The sequence below is a fragment of the Plasmodium sp. gorilla clade G2 genome (genome assembly GCF_900097015.1).
Source record: "Plasmodium sp. gorilla clade G2 genome assembly, chromosome: 1".
NCBI classification, from domain to species: domain Eukaryota; phylum Apicomplexa; class Aconoidasida; order Haemosporida; family Plasmodiidae; genus Plasmodium; species Plasmodium adleri (nom. inval.).
Window position 1 is genome coordinate 196,834 of NC_041693.1, and position 23,167 is coordinate 220,000.

At 18.4% G+C, this 23,167-nt stretch overlaps 6 protein-coding genes across 6 annotated transcripts; 4 read left to right on the forward strand and 2 right to left on the reverse strand.

Moving 5' to 3' along the window:
- Positions 1-513: 513 nt before the first annotated feature.
- Positions 514-1,869, forward strand: PADL01_0105300 (conserved Plasmodium membrane protein, unknown function; the record flags this gene model as incomplete). Its single annotated transcript, XM_028685103.1, has 1 exon — positions 514-1,869. The coding sequence occupies one exon, from the start codon at positions 514-516 to the stop codon at positions 1,867-1,869; it is 1,356 nt and encodes a 451-aa protein (XP_028536176.1).
- An 808-nt stretch (positions 1,870-2,677) lies between these two features.
- Positions 2,678-6,136, forward strand: PADL01_0105400 (double-strand break repair protein MRE11, putative; the record flags this gene model as incomplete). Its single annotated transcript, XM_028685114.1, has 1 exon — positions 2,678-6,136. The coding sequence occupies one exon, from the start codon at positions 2,678-2,680 to the stop codon at positions 6,134-6,136; it is 3,459 nt and encodes a 1,152-aa protein (XP_028536177.1).
- Positions 6,137-6,466: 330 nt separating this feature from the next.
- On the reverse strand, positions 6,467-7,474 carry PADL01_0105500 (conserved Plasmodium protein, unknown function; the record flags this gene model as incomplete). The annotated part of the gene is made up of 1 exon (XM_028685125.1): positions 6,467-7,474. One exon carries the CDS (start codon positions 7,472-7,474, stop codon positions 6,467-6,469), a length of 1,008 nt encoding a protein of 335 aa, XP_028536178.1.
- A 970-nt stretch (positions 7,475-8,444) lies between these two features.
- PADL01_0105600 (proteasome subunit beta type-3,putative) lies at positions 8,445-9,566 on the reverse strand (the record flags this gene model as incomplete). The annotated part of the gene is made up of 4 exons (XM_028685136.1): positions 8,445-8,493; positions 8,637-8,731; positions 8,828-9,337; positions 9,564-9,566. 4 exons carry the CDS (start codon positions 9,564-9,566, stop codon positions 8,445-8,447), a joined length of 657 nt encoding a protein of 218 aa, XP_028536179.1.
- A 1,117-nt stretch (positions 9,567-10,683) lies between these two features.
- On the forward strand, positions 10,684-12,681 carry PADL01_0105700 (conserved Plasmodium protein, unknown function; the record flags this gene model as incomplete). The annotated part of the gene is made up of 1 exon (XM_028685147.1): positions 10,684-12,681. One exon carries the CDS (start codon positions 10,684-10,686, stop codon positions 12,679-12,681), a length of 1,998 nt encoding a protein of 665 aa, XP_028536180.1.
- A 3,816-nt stretch (positions 12,682-16,497) lies between these two features.
- On the forward strand, positions 16,498-23,028 carry PADL01_0105800 (conserved Plasmodium protein, unknown function; the record flags this gene model as incomplete). Its single annotated transcript, XM_028685158.1, has 1 exon — positions 16,498-23,028. One exon carries the CDS (start codon positions 16,498-16,500, stop codon positions 23,026-23,028), a length of 6,531 nt encoding a protein of 2,176 aa, XP_028536181.1.
- Between the last annotated feature and the right edge of the window lie 139 nt (positions 23,029-23,167).

Sequence of the window (23,167 nt, forward strand, 5' to 3'; positions counted from 1 at the left end):
AAATATATATATATGTATGTATATATATATATATATATATATATATATATGTATATACTTTATATAAAATTCTTTCATGCATATTAAATTTTTTTTTTTTTTTTGTATATTTAAGGTTGAATAATAATAATATATACACACGAATACAAATAAAATATATATTTCATATAAACAAGAAAAGGACCAGTAATTATGTAAAATATAATGCGAAGAAATTATGGTGCATTTTATTATTATACGTAAATTTATCCGTAAGGGCAGTTTTCTATGATTTTAATCATATATATGAGGAATATACGCAGAAAAAAAAAATAAATAATTAAAAAAAAAAAAAATATATATACAAAATATAAAATAATAAATATTATTATTATTATTATTATTATTATTGTTATCATTTTGGGGAATATAACTATTATCAGTGGATATTTCTTCTTTCTTTTTAAGATGACAAGATTTTATGTGCCAAAAAAAAAAAAAAAAAAAAATTATTTATGAGATATTCCCCCAATAATGAGAATAAATATATGCTTACATAATTTTTTTTTTTTGTTTTTTTTTTGTTTTTTTTTTTGTTTTTTTTTTTTAAATACAATTGAATGTTTCCAACAAGAGGAAAAGTTAAAAAAATTGAAGAAATTATTAAATAAGAAGATAAAATTTGATATTAATGAAAAACATAAAAATGGTTATAAAAGCACAAGATATTCATTTATATATATCCATGAATTAACTTTGACTGATTATGTAGATTATGTGTTAAATAAATCAGAAGATTATGATTGTGTTTTATTTTATATAAATGTAGAAAGTAATAATAATATTTCCAAGTTGGATAGAAAAACTCTTATTTTATTAGAAATATTTAACGAAGTAGCACGACAAATCATATTTAATAATTTTGTTTTATATAATGAAAATGAAGATGTATTATTAAATAAAGAAATAAAAAACCAAGATATAGAGACAATACATAAAAATAATACAAAGGATGATAATAATATGTATGAAACTAAAGATGTTAATGATAAATATGGAAAAAATAATGTTTCATTATTATTAAAGCCTGTTTTTTTTTTTTATATAAATTTTAATAAATCACATATGAATCCTATAAAACATGTACATATGATATATAATTTGCCAGAATTTGTTTATGTAAATAATAATACTTTTCATAATGTAGATTATCAATTAATTATAGATAGCAAATATATGTTAGAGTATTATATAAAAGCTATAAAAAAAATTGATTATAACCATACAGAGATAAATAATAAAATGATTGAAACATATTTTAAAGAATTTATATATTTACACAATAAAGATAATATGAATAAAATCCAAGAAAAGAATCAAAAAGAAAAGGAAAAGGAAAATGAAAAAATATTTATAACATTATTAATAATTTTTCTATTTCTATTTTTATACATATTTGTATTAATATTACAGAAATATAATTTCCTAATTTTTTTATGTTCTTATTTGTTATACTTTATTTGTTTAAGTGGATTATTTCATTGCTTAATTAATAAATCAGAATTATATAATACAAGTAAAAATTTAGATTCTTTTTTTCATAAATATATATATCGTTCAACTAATTCACAATATATATGTGAAGGATTTATATTTTCATTCCTCATTTTGTTTATCACATTATTGTTTTTTATATTATTAAAATTTTCAAGTAATATAAAAGAAGATACATTTCTATTATTACATAAAAGTAAAAAAATTAATATACTTTCTTTGTGTATTTTATGTGTCATATTTATGTCTTTAAAATTCATACACGACATTAATTTATATAAAATTTATTTCTCCACTTATTATTTTTTCCCTCCCCTCAAATTTTTTAGAAAGTGATAAATTTTTTTTTTTTTTTTTTTGGAACTTTAAAATATATATATATATATATCACACTTTGTAACCATACTGTGATATGTAATTGTGATTCATGTTACTACAAAGAATGTTATATAAAAAATATATAAATACATGTATTGTTTTATATATATATATTTTTTTTTTTTTTGGTATTATTTTAAATCACTACACCTCCAACCCTTTTTCATTCCACAGTGTAAAAAGATAAAATATAAAAATAAAAAATATATGCAAAAAATAATATTTATGTGTATATCACAAGTTAATATATTATTATTATTATATATATATATTTATTTATTAAGAATAAAACCTTTTAAATTTTAAAAAAAAAATTCATATCTTTTAATTTTTTATTTTAAATTATGTAATGTAAGGTTGTAAGCAAATTAAAAGATGTGAATAGGCATATAAAAAAATAAAAAATAAATAGATAAATATTTAATATATACATATATTTATATATATATTTTACCAACATATATATATCTATCCATCGAGTTGTATAATAAAAAAAAAAAAAAAAAAAAAAAATTAAGGTATACCTGAATGGTATAGTTATATGTATATATTATATTATATTATATTTATTTTTTTTTTTTAGCCCACCCCCTCTCTATATAAAAAAAAAATAAAATAATATAACATGAAATAATAATATTTTATTATATATATATATATATATATATTTATATATTTATATATTTATTTATTTATATAAGGGCATATTATTTTTTTTCTCATTCGTTTATCAAAATTTTGTACTTATTAAATTTATTTTTCCAATATGAAAAGTACAAATAACAATTTGAATGATGAAGAAAAAATTATGAATCATAATGAGAAGAGTGTTAAAAATTTTAATGGAGAATTATTGAATGGATATATAAATAATACAAGTAATGATATGAACAGAAGTGACGTTTATCCTTCTAATGATAAAAATACAAGGATAGTGTCAATAAAAAATGTATATAATAATATGTATAAAACTAGTGATAGCTTATTTTTTAAGCAAGAAAATGAAGAAGATCAAATGGAAAATTGCATAATAAGAAATGATAGAAGAGATATAGAAAATAAATGTAATATATATATAAATAATAATAATATTAATGATGGTGTTATAATAAATGAAAATAAATCATATGATAATCGTTCATCCTTCTTAAACGACAACAACAATAATAATAATAATCATAATAATAATCATAATAATAATAATAATAATTCCAATTGCACATATAATGTGCATAATATTAATTTAAATGAAGAAAAAAATGAAAATATATATTATTCCAATAATAAGGAGTGCATCCAAAAGAGTAACGAAAAAAATGTATCATCAAAAAAAGAAGAAAAATCTTATACAAATAATTTTTCTCATACAGATTCAAAAAATACCGTTGTAACAAATAATGTAACGGATCAGTTTAAAAAAATGTCGAATAATTCAACTATTAAAGAAAATAAAAACTATTCCAATAATTCAATGGTAGAAGAAAGAAATAAAGAACATCAATATAATATAATAAATGAACAAGAACATTTGAAATTATTTAAAGATATGAATTTAGAAGATATAAAAAATATTCTTAGTAATAATGATCCAAATACTTTAAAAATATTATTATGTACAGATAATCATTTAGGATATAAAGAAAATAATTCTATACAAAAAAAAGATAGCTTTAATTCTTTTGAAGAAATATTATTTATAGCCAAAAAATTAAATGTTGATATGATATTAAACAGTGGAGATCTATTTCATAAAAATAAAGTTTCTGAATATACATTGTTTAAATCGATGTATATTATAAGAAAATATTGTCATATAAATGAAAATGATAAAGAAATTCAAAAAGATGACACTGTAAAGAATAATGTAAATTGTAATGATATAAATAATGATGATAAATCTGTCATAAAGGGAAGTGAAGAATTATACGAATTAGAAAAATTAGACAAATTAGACGTATTAGACGAAGAAGAAGAAGATGTTTGTAATATATATAATGTGCAAGTGAAAGAAATAAAAAATTATAAATATGAATATTATAAAAATGATCATACTGTTGATAGAAATAATAATGTGGTAAACACAAATAATAACTTTGATGATACAATTAGTCATTTGAGTAGCATACCTATTGTCAAAAATAATAATGACGATTTATATAAAGATGGTAGGAATAATATCAATAACATAAAATCATTACAAAAAAAGAATGAAATGAATAATTGTGAAGATTATGGTGATTTAAATATTGGACAGAATGATGATAGTAATAAAAATTTCTATGAAAAAGAAGAAGAAAATGATGATGATAATATAATTTTAAATATGCTAAAGAAGAATAAAGGGAAAACAATCAAGACAAATAAAAAAAAAAGACAAATTAATAATATATTTGATAGTGATAATGATGATATAATCATTAATCAACATCATAATAATAATGATGTAGATGATGTAGATAATGTAGATGATAATTATAGTGATGAAATACAATTTGAAGAAGAACAAATAAAATATTACAACGAATTAAAAGAAAATAATAAAGAATTTTTTAATAAACTAAAAATCTGTTCAGTAAACGAAAAGTTTAAAAAGCTAATACCATTTTATACAATCCATGGTAATCATGATTATCCATATAGTTATGAATATATATCACCATTAGATATATTAAATATATCTAATTTAATAAATTATATAGGTAAAAATAATTTAAATAATATTATTGTGAAACCTATTCTTTTAAATAAATATAAAAGTAAAATATCTATATATCCAATTGGTTGGCTAAAAGATGAACGATTATATAGAGCTTTTGAAAATAATGAAGTGAAATTTATTTTACCTTCAGATTATAAAAATAGAATAAATATTTTAGTATTACATCAAAATAGATATATTAGAAGTGCATATGGAAATAATACAAAAAATTTTATAAAAGAATCTTTTATACCTAAATTTATTGATCTAGTTATTTGGGGGCATGAACATTTTTCTAAACCTTTTTTAGAAGAAAGTATTTTTAATTCTTTTTATAATTTACAACTAGGATCATCCGTTAGAACATCTATATGTCCAAATGAATATGGAGATAAATTTATTGGATTATTAGAAATAAAAAATCAAAGATTTAGATTCATTAAAATTAATCTAGAAACAGTAAGACCTTTTGAAATGAAAGAAATCAAACTTGCTGATTATGAATTAAATTTTAATTTAGAATCTGTTCTAAAAGAATTTTTACATGAACAAACGCATGCAATTTTAGATAAAATAAAAAATAATTTTTTTGATGAAATTAAAAAATATTATCTATTCAAAATATTATTTCATACTAAAAATAAATTACAAACATATACAACAAATAAAGAATGTCAAGATGAATATAATAAGGTAGATCTATTTACAAAAAAAATCAATGAATATTTAAATGATCCAAATGACGAAAATCAATATAAATCCCTTATTTCTATATCTAAAGAAGATGTACATAATTTTTATAATAATTTAAAAAATGAAGATTTCTATTCAAGTACATTTATATATTTTGCTTTTTCTGATACATATGACACATTCGATTTATTAAAAATAAAAAAAGATGTATATGAAAAACCATTATTAAAAATTAAAGTAGAATATGATGATGTCAATATAATTAACACGCAATTATTTGGTTCTCTATTTATAAACATCATAGCTAATCCATCAGAATTTTTATCTTTTTATAGGAAAAAAATAAGACAAAAGGATATATATAATGATAATAATAATAATAATAATAATAATAAAAGTAACAATAAAAGTAATAATAATAATATCGGGACGAAAAACAATAACGATGACACATATAATGATAATAATAATTTTAATAATAATAATAGGGCAGACGAAGAAGGAGATAAAGATTTACATAATATGGAATATATAAATGAATATAATAAAGTATTCGATATATTATTTGATTATTGTGATATAAAAAATAAATTATCCATATTAAATGAATATGTTATTATGGATACAATACAAAATTTTATATTAAATACAAATTCATCCTTTAATTCGAATACAAATGTAACTTCTGATTTTACATCTATTAATTCAATGGTAGATAAATGTTTTAAAAATAAAGTAGAATCTATTGAAAAGAATCTTGGAGACATGTCTGCTGAAAATATAACGGATGCATATCTGACAGATATATTAACAAAAATTAACAACAGCTCATAAGAAAAAAAATATATACATATATATATATATATATATGTGTGTGTGTGTGTTTGGAATGTTGTATGAAAAAATAAAATATGTATATACATACATATGTATTTAGCTGTTCTTTTTTTAATATATATATAACAAATTGTTAATGTTTATAAATTGAAAAAAAAAAAAAAAAAAAAAAAAAATTAAATAAATAAATAGTATATTTATTTAATAATATACCATCATTTACATAACACATATTTAGACATTAAAAAATAAAAAAGGTGATCCTTTTAAAGTATCATTATATATATATATATATATATATATATATATATATATTATATTATATTATTATCTTATTAGGTATAACTCATTTTTCATTTTATCGAAGTAATCAATTTTTACATGTACATCATTTCCAACATTCAAATTTTGCATGTCCTCATTTTTATCATACATTAATTTACCAATAATTTTAGGAGCTAGATATAACAATGCATATTTTGGTTTTATATGAATAACTTTAGAGTTTATATATATATTGTTATTTTTAAATGATGACAAGAATTCTTCATATGTATATTTTTTAATATCTACATGTATTTTTTGATGTATTTTTTCTATATTTTTTATTTGTACTTTTATTATATTATTAATATTTAAAATATTATAAATATATTTATTCATCATATGATTATTAAAATATTCCGACGTATTTAAATAAGCTTTTCTGTCACATAAAATATCTAGTTTTATTTTTTTACTATTAATACTTAAGATCCTACCATAATATATATCATCAATGTTATATTTTTTATAAGGATATGTAAACTCAGGGATCTGTTTATATATTACGTTGTTGTTTCTTTGGAAATTATATTTTGTTGGATATATCTCTCCTTCTTTTTTATTTATAGATTCATAAAAATATTGTGATTTTTTCATATTTCTCATGTTACTATTATGTGATGGATTCACATTTATTTTGTTCTTACTATTATGTGGTGGATTAACATTTATTTTATTGTTACTATTATGTGATGGATTAACATTTATTTTATTGTTACTATTATGTGGTGGATTCACATTTATTTTATTGTTACTATAATGTGGTGGATTCACATTTATTTTATTGTTACTATTATGTGGCTGCTTCTCATCTCTCATGTTCATAACATTCCTTGACTGGATAACATTAAATATTTGCATGACTTCCCTTTTAATATTTTGACTGTTCCATTTTTTTTTTTTTTTATTATTATTATCACAAGAGGTATTTATGAATAAATTATTTTTTCCATTTATATTAATTGAATACGATAAATGTATAATAAAAACAAACAAAAACAAAAAAAGCATACCAATAAAAAATATAATATATAAAAATATAAAAATGAAATGATATAATATTAATAGTGTTAATAATAGAAAAACAAAACAGCATAAGAAATAAAAAGCAGCATAGAAATATTGAAAATTTTGTGAAATGCTAATTGTTATATATAAATAAATATATACATATATATATTATATATATATATATATATATATATATATATTATATTAATGTTTATTATTATTTTACATATCTATAATATATTTTTATAAATAAATAAAAAAATAAAAATATATGTATATATCATATTATACCTTATATATATACACTTAATATATAAAAATTTCCTCCATTGTTTGTGTTCACATAATAAAAGCAATAAATTGCCTACTTTAATAAAAAAATAAAAATAAAACAAAACAAAATAAAATAATAATAAATAAATATATTATATATATATTACTTATTTTTTTTTATTTTTTTTATATTATTTTATTATTTTATTTTTTTTTTTTTTTATGTATATTTCTTCTTCACTATATAGAATAAATAATGAACTCCTTTATAACCTTACAACATTAATGTGTAAATCATTTTTTCAAAAAAATAAAAATAAGATAAATGGAAACGCATATTACGATTCTAATAATAATAAATATATATGATGATAATTAAGATGAAAAATTGTCCTACTTATATATATATATATATTTATTTATTTATTTGTTGTAGTATAATTATTATGTCATATATTTCTTAATATATGGTTTGAAAAATTAAGTTTATAAAATTCTTGTTCTTTTTAAAAAGTTATTTCATAAAATAAACATACATATATATATATAATATATATAACATTGGTATTAGTAAATAATATATATTTTACTAATCAATAATAAAAAAAAAAAAAAAAAAAAAAAAAAAATACATATATATATATAAATAATATAACAAAAAAAGGATATAAAAAGAAAGTCACTGAATAGCACATATTTAATCCATTCTTGCTTTAAGCTTTTTCTTGATAATTTTTTCAGGAGTTCTACAAAAATAAAAATATACACATATATATAAAAAAAAATATATATCACATATATATGATATATATATATATATATATATATATATGTATTTTTTTTTTTTTTTTTTTTTTTTTTTTTTTGTTTTTTTTAATAAAAAACTTACAAAACTAAAACTTCGGCTCCCCATCCTGAGATACAGTCTCTATCTAAAGCACTCAACAAACACTGGGATATTGTTTCAAAAAGTCCATTTTCATCCTAAAAAAATAAAATAAAATAAAATAAATATAAATACATACATATATACATATATATATATATATATATATATATATATATATATATATATTTTACCTGATCCTTGACATATAACGATTCACACATTCCAAAAAGTTGTTCAGATGTCACTCCATTGACAACAAAATCATTGGTTTCACATTTGGCTCCAATTAAATCATATGCTGTAAGATAAGGTTCATAGTTCACTTTCTTTTCTCCTTCTTCATCTATATAATGTTTAAGTTTAAATCCAACAACTATAGGATTAACAAAATATGGAGAAAATCTATTAGAATATAATATGCTTGATAACATATTTGCAAAACATTCAACATCCATTTCTGCATCTTGCCTAATTTCATATAAATTAACACGATATCTTAATATCTCATATAATGTTTGTATATCTGTAGCTAATCCACTTAATCCTACATATACATTATTATTCATCTTGAAAATTTTACTAAATTTTGTACTAACAGTTGTAAATGTATTAGCTCCTAATCTCAAATCACATGCTATCGCAACACATTTGGATCCGCTCATACCTAAAACACAGCCTCCATTATAATTATATATAGAACCCTAAAAGTAAAAAGCAAAATAAATATATATATATTAATATATATATTAATATATATTTATGTTGTTAGTACATTATATATATTCATATGTTATAATTATTCACGATAATGCATATTAATAATTACAAAAAAAAAAAAAAAAAAAAAAAAAAAAAAAAAAGAAAAAAAAGAAAAAGCCCTATTGTTCCTTATATATATATAATGTTTTATATGTATATATTTGTTACCATTATGTTTTATTTGTTATATATTCTTTGTTTTATTTTATTTCAAGGGTGAAATTATATTTATATTTTCTTTTGTAAAGAAACTGGAATATTATTTTATTTTCACTCCAAATTGACAATAATAAATGGAAATCATAAAAGGTATATTATATATTATATATTATTATATTATTATATTCCTTTTTACATATATATATATAATATATATATAATATATTTTATATATATATTTATTTATTTATTTATATATTAATTTATTTTATCTTTTCGTAATAAAATAGAACGAAATAATTGTAATGATATAACTTTATAAAAAAATAAAAAATTTACATAAAAATAAATATGTATATTTATATATTTGTTTTTATAACAAAATATTATTATCACATAAAAAATATAATATATATAATATATTATATATATATATAATTTTATTTATTGTATAAAATAATAATAAAAAAAACATAAAATTTTTTATTTTATTTTTTATATATATAATAGTATTTATGTATACATTTTTTTTAATATTTTTAAGCATACACATATAAAATACATATATATTAAATATTTATTTTATGTATATATTTATGTAACAATTTAATGCATCATATGTACAATATATTATATTATATAATATATATTATATATATATATATATTTCCTTTTTTTTTTTTTTTAAGGTATTTATTAATTTGTTCTTCTTCTTTTCTTAATCATAACATAAAAAAGGTCTTCAAAGGTCAATAATTTCTTTATTATTTTTTTTTTTTTTTTCATTCTTCAACTCCCCTCAAATTTTTTCATAGTACAACAAAAAAATAAAAATAAAATAAAATATACATACATATTATATATAATTTTTTACTACTTTTAATTAAAAAATATATGCTACAAATAAATATGTCACTATTAAAAGTTTAAAAAATATAATATATATATTATATATATATATATTTTTTTTTATATTTATCATATAGTTCAAAATAAAATGTATATGCTACTTGCATATTAATATTTTCTTTTTTCTTTTCTTTTCTTTTTTTTTTTTTTTTTTTTTTTTTTTTTTTTGTTGGTTCTTATCCTTATGTTTTAATTTTCTCTCTTTTAAAATATTGAACTCATGAAGTCACCCTATTTTAGAAAGTACTCCGAAAGAATTCTTTCTCTTTTATGTAACAACAAAAAATGCGGGACTCATACACATATACGACCTTACAAACAAATGTTTAGCACCTTAAATAATGTTGTATCGAATGAGGAAGAAAATAAAAATATTCAAGATACACATGCAATAGATTCTAACAATGAAATTATTATTGAGAAATATAAAAATTTTATAAGAAATACAAAACTCATCAAAGACATAAAAGAAAAAAGTAATTTTCAAACAAATGGAGAGATAAATGAAACTAATTTTTTCCCCCACAAAAAAAATGTAAACATAAAAAGTAAAACCATCATAAATGATATAAATATTAATGACACCAATTTGGATAGTTCACAAAATAATTTAAATAAATCACAAAATGAGTCATGTAATAATTTAATGTCTTCTAAAGATGAAAAATATGTTATTCTAAAAAAACAAATTACAAAAGAATTTATTCATCAAGTATTTTTGCCACATGTTGAATCGCAAATAATATATCATCTAAAAACATACACTCCTGATCAAATAGTAAACATTTTTCAAGTATATTCATACTTGTATTATTATGATAAAAAAAAAGAAATGATAGATCAATTATTAGAATATTTAGAATATAGATTAGATTGTTTTAGTGTCCACAATGTATTATTAATATTAGAACCTTTGTATATATTGAATCAAACAAATAATATATATATATATAGATTAATAATAAATTATCTTTATAAAATTGAAGATAAATTAAATATATATAATTATATAGGAATATCCAGAGTCTTTACAAAAATTTTAATAGACCTTTACTTTAAAGAACAAGAAGAACAAAAAAAGGGTCATAATCTATTGTCTATAAAATTTATATTAAAATATTTTAAAGAACAAAAATTTAAAAAAAAAATTACTCCAAACGAAAGAAGTATTCCACATATAGAATATATTACAAATTTTATGTTACAAGTTATAGATAAAATAGAAAACCAATTAGATTTATTATCAGCAATTGAATTAACAGACTTGTTAAGTGTCATGTCGAATTATTCATATAAAAATAATTATTCCAAATATTATATTCCATTAGAATATAAAAACAATACAACTATACAACAGAATAATGAATTATCGTTGGATATATCAAATGAATGTATTCATGTAATACATCAAAACAATAAAAAATTATATATATATAATTTATCAACAGATAATTCATATCTATTCAAAGAAAATATTATAGCTTTTCTAATTGTTAATAGAATAATACAAAAATATACAGAATTAACTACTCTACATAAAATTACAAATATGCATAACTTAATTAAGCTGTCTATATATGATGATCAATATATCAAATTAATAGAAAATGATATAAATAATTATCATTATATAAATAATATACATCATAAATATTTATCCTTATTAATATGGTGTCTATTCAAATATAATATTTTATATAAATATATAAACAAATTAAAACCAATACTTCAACAAAATATTTACAATTTTAATGCTAAAGGATTTGCAAGACTATCTCATGCAATTTATGAACATAAAGATATTTTATATCAAATAGCAAATAATTTGATAAAAAATATTAATCAAATGAATATTAATGAATTTCTATGCTTTTTCTATTCTCTAGTTTTACATGATTTATTACCATATCAAATATTAAATCAAAAGAATAATACAGACATGATGAATTCTGTACATGTAAATCATAATACCAAGGACATACACACAACAGGCAATGATAATATAATAAATAAATTAAACAAAAATATTAGCAATTTAAATAAAAAGGATATATTACATAAATGCTTACAATATATTGAGAAAAACAAAAGGGATATGAACAAAGAACAAATGGTAAAAATAGTACAACTTTTAAAAAAAAAAAAACATCAAAGGTATTTATATATATTGGACATGTTACCAGATGAGTGGAAAGGAATGCTTCACTTGATAAATTGAAAAATATCACTAAAAGGGTTTAAAATGATAACTCTTCTCACATAAATGAAAAAAAAAAAAAATATATATATATATATATATATATATACATACATTTGTATGTATTACATATATTTTATTTTGTTTTGGGTTATTTCTTAAACAACTCTTGAATTTTTTTTTTTTTTTGTTTTTTGTTTGTTTTAATATATGATAAAAGGAAGTGGCCAAAGCCAAACTATTCTTTATTATTCAAAATTAATTATTAGATAATATATAAATGAATATATTTATATATATATATATATATAAGTTATGACCATAAAAAAAATTACAGCTCTATTGAATTGTGTAAGAATAATACAAAAGATGTAATTCTTCACTATAAGATCTTATTTTTTATGTTTAAAAAAATATGTAATATGGACAAGAATATAATTATATGTATATATATATATATATATATATATATATATTTTTTATATGAATTTTGAAATTTTTTTACATGTACAACTTGACTTTTTGCATGTACTGTTCATACAAAAAAAGGAAAAAAAAAAAAAAAAAAAAAAAAAACCATAATAAATATAAAATAATAAAACATCAATACATACATAAATAATATATATATATATATAATATACACATATATGAATAATATATACCCATTTTACATTCATATACTTATATATCTCATTAAGTCTACACCATATTTTTTTCCACTTATATTTTTTTGTTATTATTTATGTACACCTTTGTTTCATTCAATACCTTATTGGACACACTAATAAATATATTATATATATATATATTATTCTATAAGTTATATTTGTCCATTTTAATAAATTATAACGATGTACTTTTTTCTTTTGATTAATCATAAAATGGGATTATATATAATGAATCAACATTTTCTTGTCCATAAATATAAAAAAGGAAAAAAAAAAAAAAAAATTGGCAGGTGTATATATTTATAGCAGCACTTGAATTTTTCGAATTAAATATATGTGCAAATTGTTAATGTATGTATAAAAAAAAAAAAAAAAAAAAAAAAAGGAAAGGAAGGAAAGCAATATATAATATATATATGTATACATAAAAGAGTACACATGTAAATTATATTACACTATATATATATATTATATATATATATTATTTAACACATTCAATAATTTTCTTTTATGGGAAAAATTTAATATAAAAAAATAAGGAGTTTAATACATTTAAAAATATAATATATATATATATATTTTATGCGTCGATAACTTATATAAGATTTTTTTTCTGCATATATATATTATATATATATATATATAAATATACATATATTAATTTATTTGGTAAATATATACATTATAATATATATACCGTATAATTTTATATTTCAAATAAATTAAATTTTGATTATTTATTTTATTTATTTTTTTTTTAATGTAACATTTGTAAATTTTGTACCTTCAATTATAAACATTATATAAATAATATATATATATATGTGTATAATTATTCACATATAAAATAAATAAAGTTAAAGAATTTTGATTTATAAATGTTGTATTATATAAATTATATATATAATTATATTTTGTTAACACATTAACACATATATATATAATCTTATATATTTTTTTCATTCCACAATTATTTTAATATATATATATTATATATATATATATATGTAGAACTCACAAGGAAAAAAAAAAAAAAAAAAAAAAAGAACAGATGGATATAAATATTCCTATATGATTATGTAAGAAACCTTTTGGAAAATATAAATTTACCTAAGTATTTAAAATAATAAAATATAAATACATATATGTACATATATATATATATTTTTACCACACATATTTATATATATATGTAATATTATACTCACAATACCAGCAAAAAAATAAAAAAAAGATTTCATAAATAAATATATTATTCCATATTTATTATATAACAAAAGTATATATTCTTATTCATTATAATTATACAACTGTTTTATATTCATATTATTGGTCCTATATATTGTATTTATTAATATTCAAAGCTTGAGCTTTCAAAATTAATACATACACTTTTTTATAAGTTATATATATATAATATATATATGTATATTTCTTTTTTATTTTATGAATTCATTATTCGAAAAATTATATATATTTATACATTTACTACTCATTTCAAATAAATTACATAAATATATAAATATATATATATATATTAAATTATATTATAATATATAATTTTTCATGACCATCGAAAAAATTTACTGATTTTATAAATATCCCTATAATAATTCTTTTTATTATATAAATATATATTATATATAAATGTATTTTATTCTTATACCCAGAAAAATTATTTTTTATAAGAAAATAAAATAAATAAAAATATAAATATAAATATAAATATATATATATAATATAATATTTATTTTATTTATATGAAAATTATCTTAAAAAAATTTTTTTTTTCAAATATTTTTTATATGATATATATATATATATATATATATATATATATTTATTTTTTATATATATATTTTTTTTTTTATTTTATTATAATATAGTAAAATATTTATATTTACATATATATATAAAAGCTTAAGCTTTTTATATATTATTAATATATATATTATTTTTTTTTGCTCTTCTCTCTCTCTCCATTATTTTTTTGTTTATTTTTTTTCTATAAATATGAATATGCATCATATGTTAAAAAAGTATAAGAACAAAATATATATATGAAAATCAACAAGTGAGTACCTATAAAATCACAGTTAATATTATCTATATATATATAATATATATATATAATATATATATATACATATAATATATACAAATATTATATTATAGTAATATTTATATATATATAATATATATATAATATATGCAAGCATGATATTACCTTATCAAACAAGTGACAGAAGGACTATTTTTTTTTAATTAGGAGGATATATTTTTGGAATTATATAAGAAAATGAAATCATTGCGACGAATATAATATATTATTATATATATTATATATATTTTATAATATTTATACGTATATAATAATATACATATATAATATTATATATATATATATATATATAAGTATTACAAATAATAATATATATATTATATAATATATATATATAATATATTATATATATATAATATTATATACAAAATTAATAGAAGAAAAAAAAAAAATATACTATTATATATATATATAATATATATATATATATATATATATATATATATATATATATAATAAATAATATTTTATAATATAACATATTTTAAGAAAAAATTATTTGAAATTCATTTTTTTTTATTTAACAAAAAAAAAAAATAAGGTGGAACAAAGATTAAGCAAAAGAAAGAGAGTTAGAAGAAATTATATAAAAACATTCCACAAAAATATAATAAAAACGAAGTATATATATGAAATATATATATATATAAAAAAAAGAATAAATAAAAATACAAAAAGTATAAATAATTTGTAAGTATATATATATATATATATATATATATATATATAATAAAATAAAATAAAGAAATAAAAATATGTATATATAAAAAATATATACATTTATTTTTATTTTAAAAAAATAGTTTAAATTATTTTCAGAAGAACCATATATATAATATAAAATATATACATGTTAATATGCATAACGAGAGATATTTTGAATGAAATAATTTGAGCTAATATATATAAAAAAAAAAAAAAAATCAAAGAATAAATAAATAATAATAAAAAAAAGCAAAAAAAACAAAAAAGAAAAAAAAAAAAAAAATAAAATAATATCAAATCAAAAATAATATAATATAATATAACTTATTTGAACGTCTTATGGAATCATATATAAGGGAAAGTAAAAAACTTACCCTTAAAAGTAATAAGGGGAAGAAGCTCCTAAGATATTTAGATATATCATTAAATAATAAATCATTACATGATAGTCATATATTAGAACTAGTAAAAATATTGAAGAAGATAATAAAGATAGTATATAATACATACTATTGTTTAAATATTGATTTAAGTGAAAATTATATAACATGTGCCGGATTAAAAACATTGTTAAAATATATATTAAATTATAATGAGAATATAGGAGTAAATATATTAAAATTATATAAGAATAGTATAAAAGATGATGGGGCATTATTAATTAAGCAGCTTGTATATATACAGAAAATTCCTATGGAAGAGTTACATTTATCACATAATTTAATACAAGATAATGCATGCAAAGAATTATTATTAAGTTTTGTTCAGGCAAAAAAGGATAGTACATATGTATATCCAAGATATGATAAATATCAGAATCCATATAAGCATGCTCAAATACCTGTATGGATACGTTTAGAATATAATTGTATTCATAATCCTAAAGATATATTAAAAGAAGTAGAAGATTGTGCAAAGAAAAAACGAGGTTATAAAAGTAATTTAATTGTATGCTCAGCTTTAAAAAGTGATAAACGATGTTGTCCATATAAATGTTTAAATGCAACCATTCGAAATACTCCAATAATGCATGTGTATATGTTTATTCATCAAAAAGAAAATATTGTGAATGGAAAAATGAAAGAAGAGAAAACTGATTTTGTTTCTTTAGAAGATGGCCTAGATAAAAATGAAAAGAGCAACTTGAATAATGATAAGAATGGTGATGAGAATATGTTAATATTAGATAGTAGTAAACAAGGAAATAAGAATAAATTTAAGAATGCAAATGATGAAGAGGAGGATGACGAAGAAGATGATGATGAATTTGAAGAAGAAGAAATAGATGTTGATGAGGAGGAAGAGGATGATGATGATGAGGAGGATGATGATGATGATGAGGATGACGATGATGATGATGAAGAGGATGACGATGATGACTATGATGACGATGAAGACGATGATGATGATGAAGATGACGATGATGAAGATGATGAAGATGATGATGACGATGATGATGATAATAATTACAATTTAAAGGATAAAAACAATTTAAAAAGTTTTGAAAAAAATAAAAAGATAAAAGGTAATAAAAAAGGTTCTGAAAAAACATTTCATGTAAATAAAGAGATGGTTGTTGATAATAATAATATTAATAAGAATATAAATAATGAGGAGGATGAAAAAAATTTTGATAAAAAGAAAGGTATGAATAAGAAAAAGAGGAAAAAGAAGAAGAAGCGTACTAATAGTTACAATAATAATAATAATAATAATAGTAATAATAATAATAATATGGTGGGTGAAAGTAAGAAGAAAAATAATTTGCCTCAAGATAAGAAGAATAGTAGTACAAATACATGCACGAAATTTATGAATAATACTCATAATATAAATAAAAGTTTTAGTAATATAGCATCTGATATATATAATAAGGATACAAATATGAATTCATTATATAATAATGAGAATAGTTTACCTTTATATATAATATTAGATTGTTCTGCAGTATTAGATATGAAAGAATTATGGAAGGACAAGTCTTTTTTACCGTTTAGTTTTCCTGGTTTGTTATATTTATATAATAATAAATTATTGAAGGGTAATACAATAAATAATAATAGTAATAATAGTAATAATAATAGTAATAATAATAATAATAATAATAATAATAATAGTAATAGTAATAGTAATAGTAATAGTAATAATAATAAAATTGGGAATGACAATTTTATTTGTCTGATGTGTAGTTATGTTGCCAATGAACTAAAAATGGTTTGTCAGAAGAGTGAGATAATTAGACAAAAAATGATTAACTTGAAATTAAATATTTGGGATAAACTTTCAGAACTAGGAATTATTGAATTTTTAAGTGTGCCTAAAGATTTTAAAGAAAATAAAAAGAACTTTTTAAATTCTTCTTTTTTAACAGATGAACAAATAAAGTTAGCTAATGAATATTATGACATATCTTATGAAACTTTACAGATGATACAATTTTCTATTGTATGGTCAACTTATATTTTTAAACTTAGTAATAAAGAGATTGTTATAGAAAATAATAAAAAAGAAATAAATAAATCAGATATGAAGAAAAGTAAGAAGACCATCTTTACAGAGGTTTTATATTTAACATCTTCTTCAAATATTTATTCTTTTTTTGAATATTTATATGAACAAGATATTAATTTTATATTACCATTATGTGTAACAGTTAATCAGATAAATAAATATATACAAGAAGAACATAGTTATATAATAGATATATTGATGAATAATTGTAAGCCTGATAAGTATAGTAAATTACAATTTAATAAATTATTTTTTCAGCAGTTTATAAAAGAAAAATATTCAAAGTATTTAAATAATAATAATACAAAGGAAGAATTATTAAATGGAAAGAAGAAACCAAGCAAAAATATAATGAGCAGTACCAAAAAGTTGTCAGGTGATATGATGGAACATGTAAATGGAGAAGAACACAAGTTGAATAACAATAAAGATGGTATATCACCACAAAATAATATAAATAATATAAATAATATACATAATAATAATAATAATAGTGGAAGTCAATATTTAATTGACAATATGTTGAATAATTCGAATGACATGAAGAAAAAAAAGAATAGTAAAAAATTTTCAGCAGTACATCAGATGGCTGACAATAAATCGCCATCGCAGCCAAATCTTCCAAATAATAATAGTAATAATAATAGTTATGATATTTATGATATAATATCTGTAAAATCTTTTTCAAACGACAATGTAAATAACCTATGTAATGTCGATAAAATGATTAATGTGCATAACAATATGTTATCATCAAAAAACGCTAAAGAAGATGAATTATTGAAGGAACATAATTTATATATGAAGAAAGGTAGTGAAGTGGTTGCTAATAATCAATATTATAATTTAGGAGAATATAATAAATTAAATATACAAATGTTAAATATTCAAGATTTAGATATATTAGAAAAGCGAACAGACATAAATGATATATTTAATAATAGCATGTCAGAAACGAATAAAAGTGCAAACAACAACAATAATAATAATAATAATAATAATAATATTAATATTAATAATAATAATAATAATAATTTGGGAGTGAAAACCAATTCTGTATCTGTTGAAAATAATGTAGTTGTTGATAATCGAAATAATAAGAAAAAAACAGACGGATTGGAAAATATGATATATTGTTCAACCATTGAAAATAAATTGATGGGTTTAAATAATAATAAAATGGAAGGTAGTGATAATATAAATAATGACAATATAAATAATGATAATATAAATAATGACAACATAAATAATGAAAACATAAATAATGATAATATAAATAATAATAATAATGTGGGAGTGGTAAATAATATGGATTGCGAACTTACTACAGAAGATGGAATTTTACAAAAAAAAGGGATTAATAAAGATAAAACAGGAACTCAAACTGATAAAGTTAGTATATATGAATTATTAATAAATGCATTTAATGGTAAGAAAAAGAATGTCACAAAAAATGTAAGTGATAAAAATAGAAATGGAGAGAACGACGAAAGTGTAGGACTAATAAGTGAAGCAAATGTTAATATGAATAATATGAATAATATGAATAATATGAATAATATGAATAATATTAATAATAATAATAATAATAATAATAATAGTAGTTGTTGTAAGGATGATAAAGACGAATCTATACTCATGTCACAAATAAAAATGAAGAATGAACATTTAAACGAAGAAGAAGAACTTCAGTTGAAAGGTAAAATAAATGATAAGGATAATGTATTAAATGAAAAAAGGAAAAGTATGATGGAAAAAAAAAGTATTAGTCTTAATAAAAATGTTAATAATAATGATAATCTTTCCTTTTTGACAAATCAAAAAGATGATAATATAAACCATACAAATAATACAATAAACAAAATGAGTGTATTTCATAATACCACCATGAGTAATATTCCATCTGTAAATATAATTCAGAATGATGAAGATAATAATGTTCTTCTTCATGGAAACGAAAATATATTTTTTAAAAAAGGTAGTAGCATAATGAATTTTATAGATGCAGATCATAATACAACAAATGTAATGAATAAAATAGAAAGAAGACTAACAAATAATATGAAGAATGGTCATAATAACATTATTTCTGATGATAAGGATGAGGAGCTTATGCATGTTGAAAAATTAAATAATGGTGAATTAGTATATATTGGAAGAAAAAACTTATTATCAGAACAGTTATTAGATCAACATAAAATTCTTGAATGGAAACATTCTTTTGAAAATCATAAAGTAGATATAATGAATACCTCTATGTTATTAGAGGAGTTGATATTAAATCCTACAGTATGTAAATATATATCAGGTGAATTATATAATAAAATATTAAAATGTTATGAGAAGTTAGATTTTATGATAACAAATTTAAATAATATAAATGAAGAAATGCAAACAATGGAAAATAACAACAATAATGTAAATAATATAAATAATATAAATAATATGAATAATATGAATAATATGAATAATATCAATAATATGAATAATATCAATAATATAAATAATATAAATAATGACAGGGGTGATAATAACCTTGACGATATTGTCAATAATAATGTTAAGACAAGTATATTAAAAAATGATAATATGAAATCCGTAACATCTGAGAGAAATAGAATAAACAGTTCTTTGAATAAAAATGATGTCAATATGATGTATGATGATTTTAAAAATTATTGGGACTCACCACTAGGAAAAAATAATAACATGAATAATATGATGAGTGGTATAAATAATATCAATGGTGTATCTAATTCGATGAATCTGTCAACAAAAGAACTAATGAAAAGTTTATCTAACGGTATACCATTAAATCAGAAAATGAATAGTTTGACATCTTCTTTACCCCATGACTTTTTGTTGAATAATAATAACATGATGGGTTCTATGACAAACAATAATATAAATAGTAACAATAATAATATTAATAGTAACAATAATAATAATATAAATTTGGGTGTGGCAACTTCCTTGAACAATCCAAATATATTACAGAATCATTTAAATAATTCCATGTTAAAAAATAATATGGTTAATAAAAATTCTGTACCTAATTTGGCTAGTCATTTGAATAACAACAACAACAAAGGATCTAAGAGGAAATCTGCCCTTTCCACATACAACAATAATATGAATGAAAGTAATAACAACTTGAATGGTAATATGAATTTAAATTTGAATATGAATATGAATTCTGCAAATAATTTAAATAATCAAAGTGTGATGATGATGTTGATGAATGCTCAGAATAATTCGGTGGGATCTAATGAATTAAATTTTAATAACAATAAGAATAATTCAATACAAAAGAAATATATTAACAATAATAAAAATGACAATAATATAAATAATATTAATAATATTAATAATAATAATAATGATATGACATTATTATTGAATAGCATGAATGATGTAAGGATGAATTCTAACGCCTTATTAAATAATACTAATTTATTTTTTCAAGGTAATGGTTATAAGAAAGACGAATCAAATAATGGAAATAAAATGAGCAAGGATATGAGTCTCATAAATAATACTCTTATGGGTGTTGAAATGAAGAAAAATGATAATATGAATAATAATAGCAACAATAATAATAACAATAATAATAATAATAATAATAATAATAATAATAATAATAATAATTTTGTTGGAGGTAGAGATTTGAAGGATATAAAAACTCTTAATAAATTATTATTGTTGAATAATAATAACTTGAATAGTATAAAAGGAGGGGTCTTAAATGAAAAGCAGTTATTAAATTATATAAATAGTAATAATAATAATAATAATAATAGTAGTAGTAGTAGTATGAGTGGAATACCATCTGTGAACTCTAATATTGATTCAAACCTTTTGTCCTTTCTAAATATGACAAAAAATAACAACAACAATAATAATAATAACAACAATAATAATAATAGTAGTAGTAATAATGCTGCTTCTGGAATTAGTTGTAGTGGTATTAATAATAAAAATCTTATGATAAATAATCAGAATCTTAAAAATAACAACCACAATAATAATAATAATGATAAATTCAAAGGAAATCCTTTTAGTGATTTTAATGGAATGGTAACTTCTAATAATATTAAAAAAATTTTAAACAATGAAAATAATAATAACAATAATTTATATATGATGAGTAATAATAATAATAAGACACCTTTAAATGATATGAATGTGAAATATGTAGAAGCATTGAATAATCAATTTAATTTCTTATCAAGAGACAGTAGAAAGATGGAAACAGAAAATAATGCAATTAACATATTAAACTTTTCCAACGATCTAGAAAAAAAAAATAATAATGCCATGGTAGATATATGTGAAAAGACCAACAACAAAAAGATATAAAATAAATGAATAAATAAATGAATAAATAAATGAATGAATGATTATTATATATGAAATTTTACCTATACATAAATAAACGCACACATATATATATATATATACATATATATATATTTATTTATATTTATATTATTTTTTA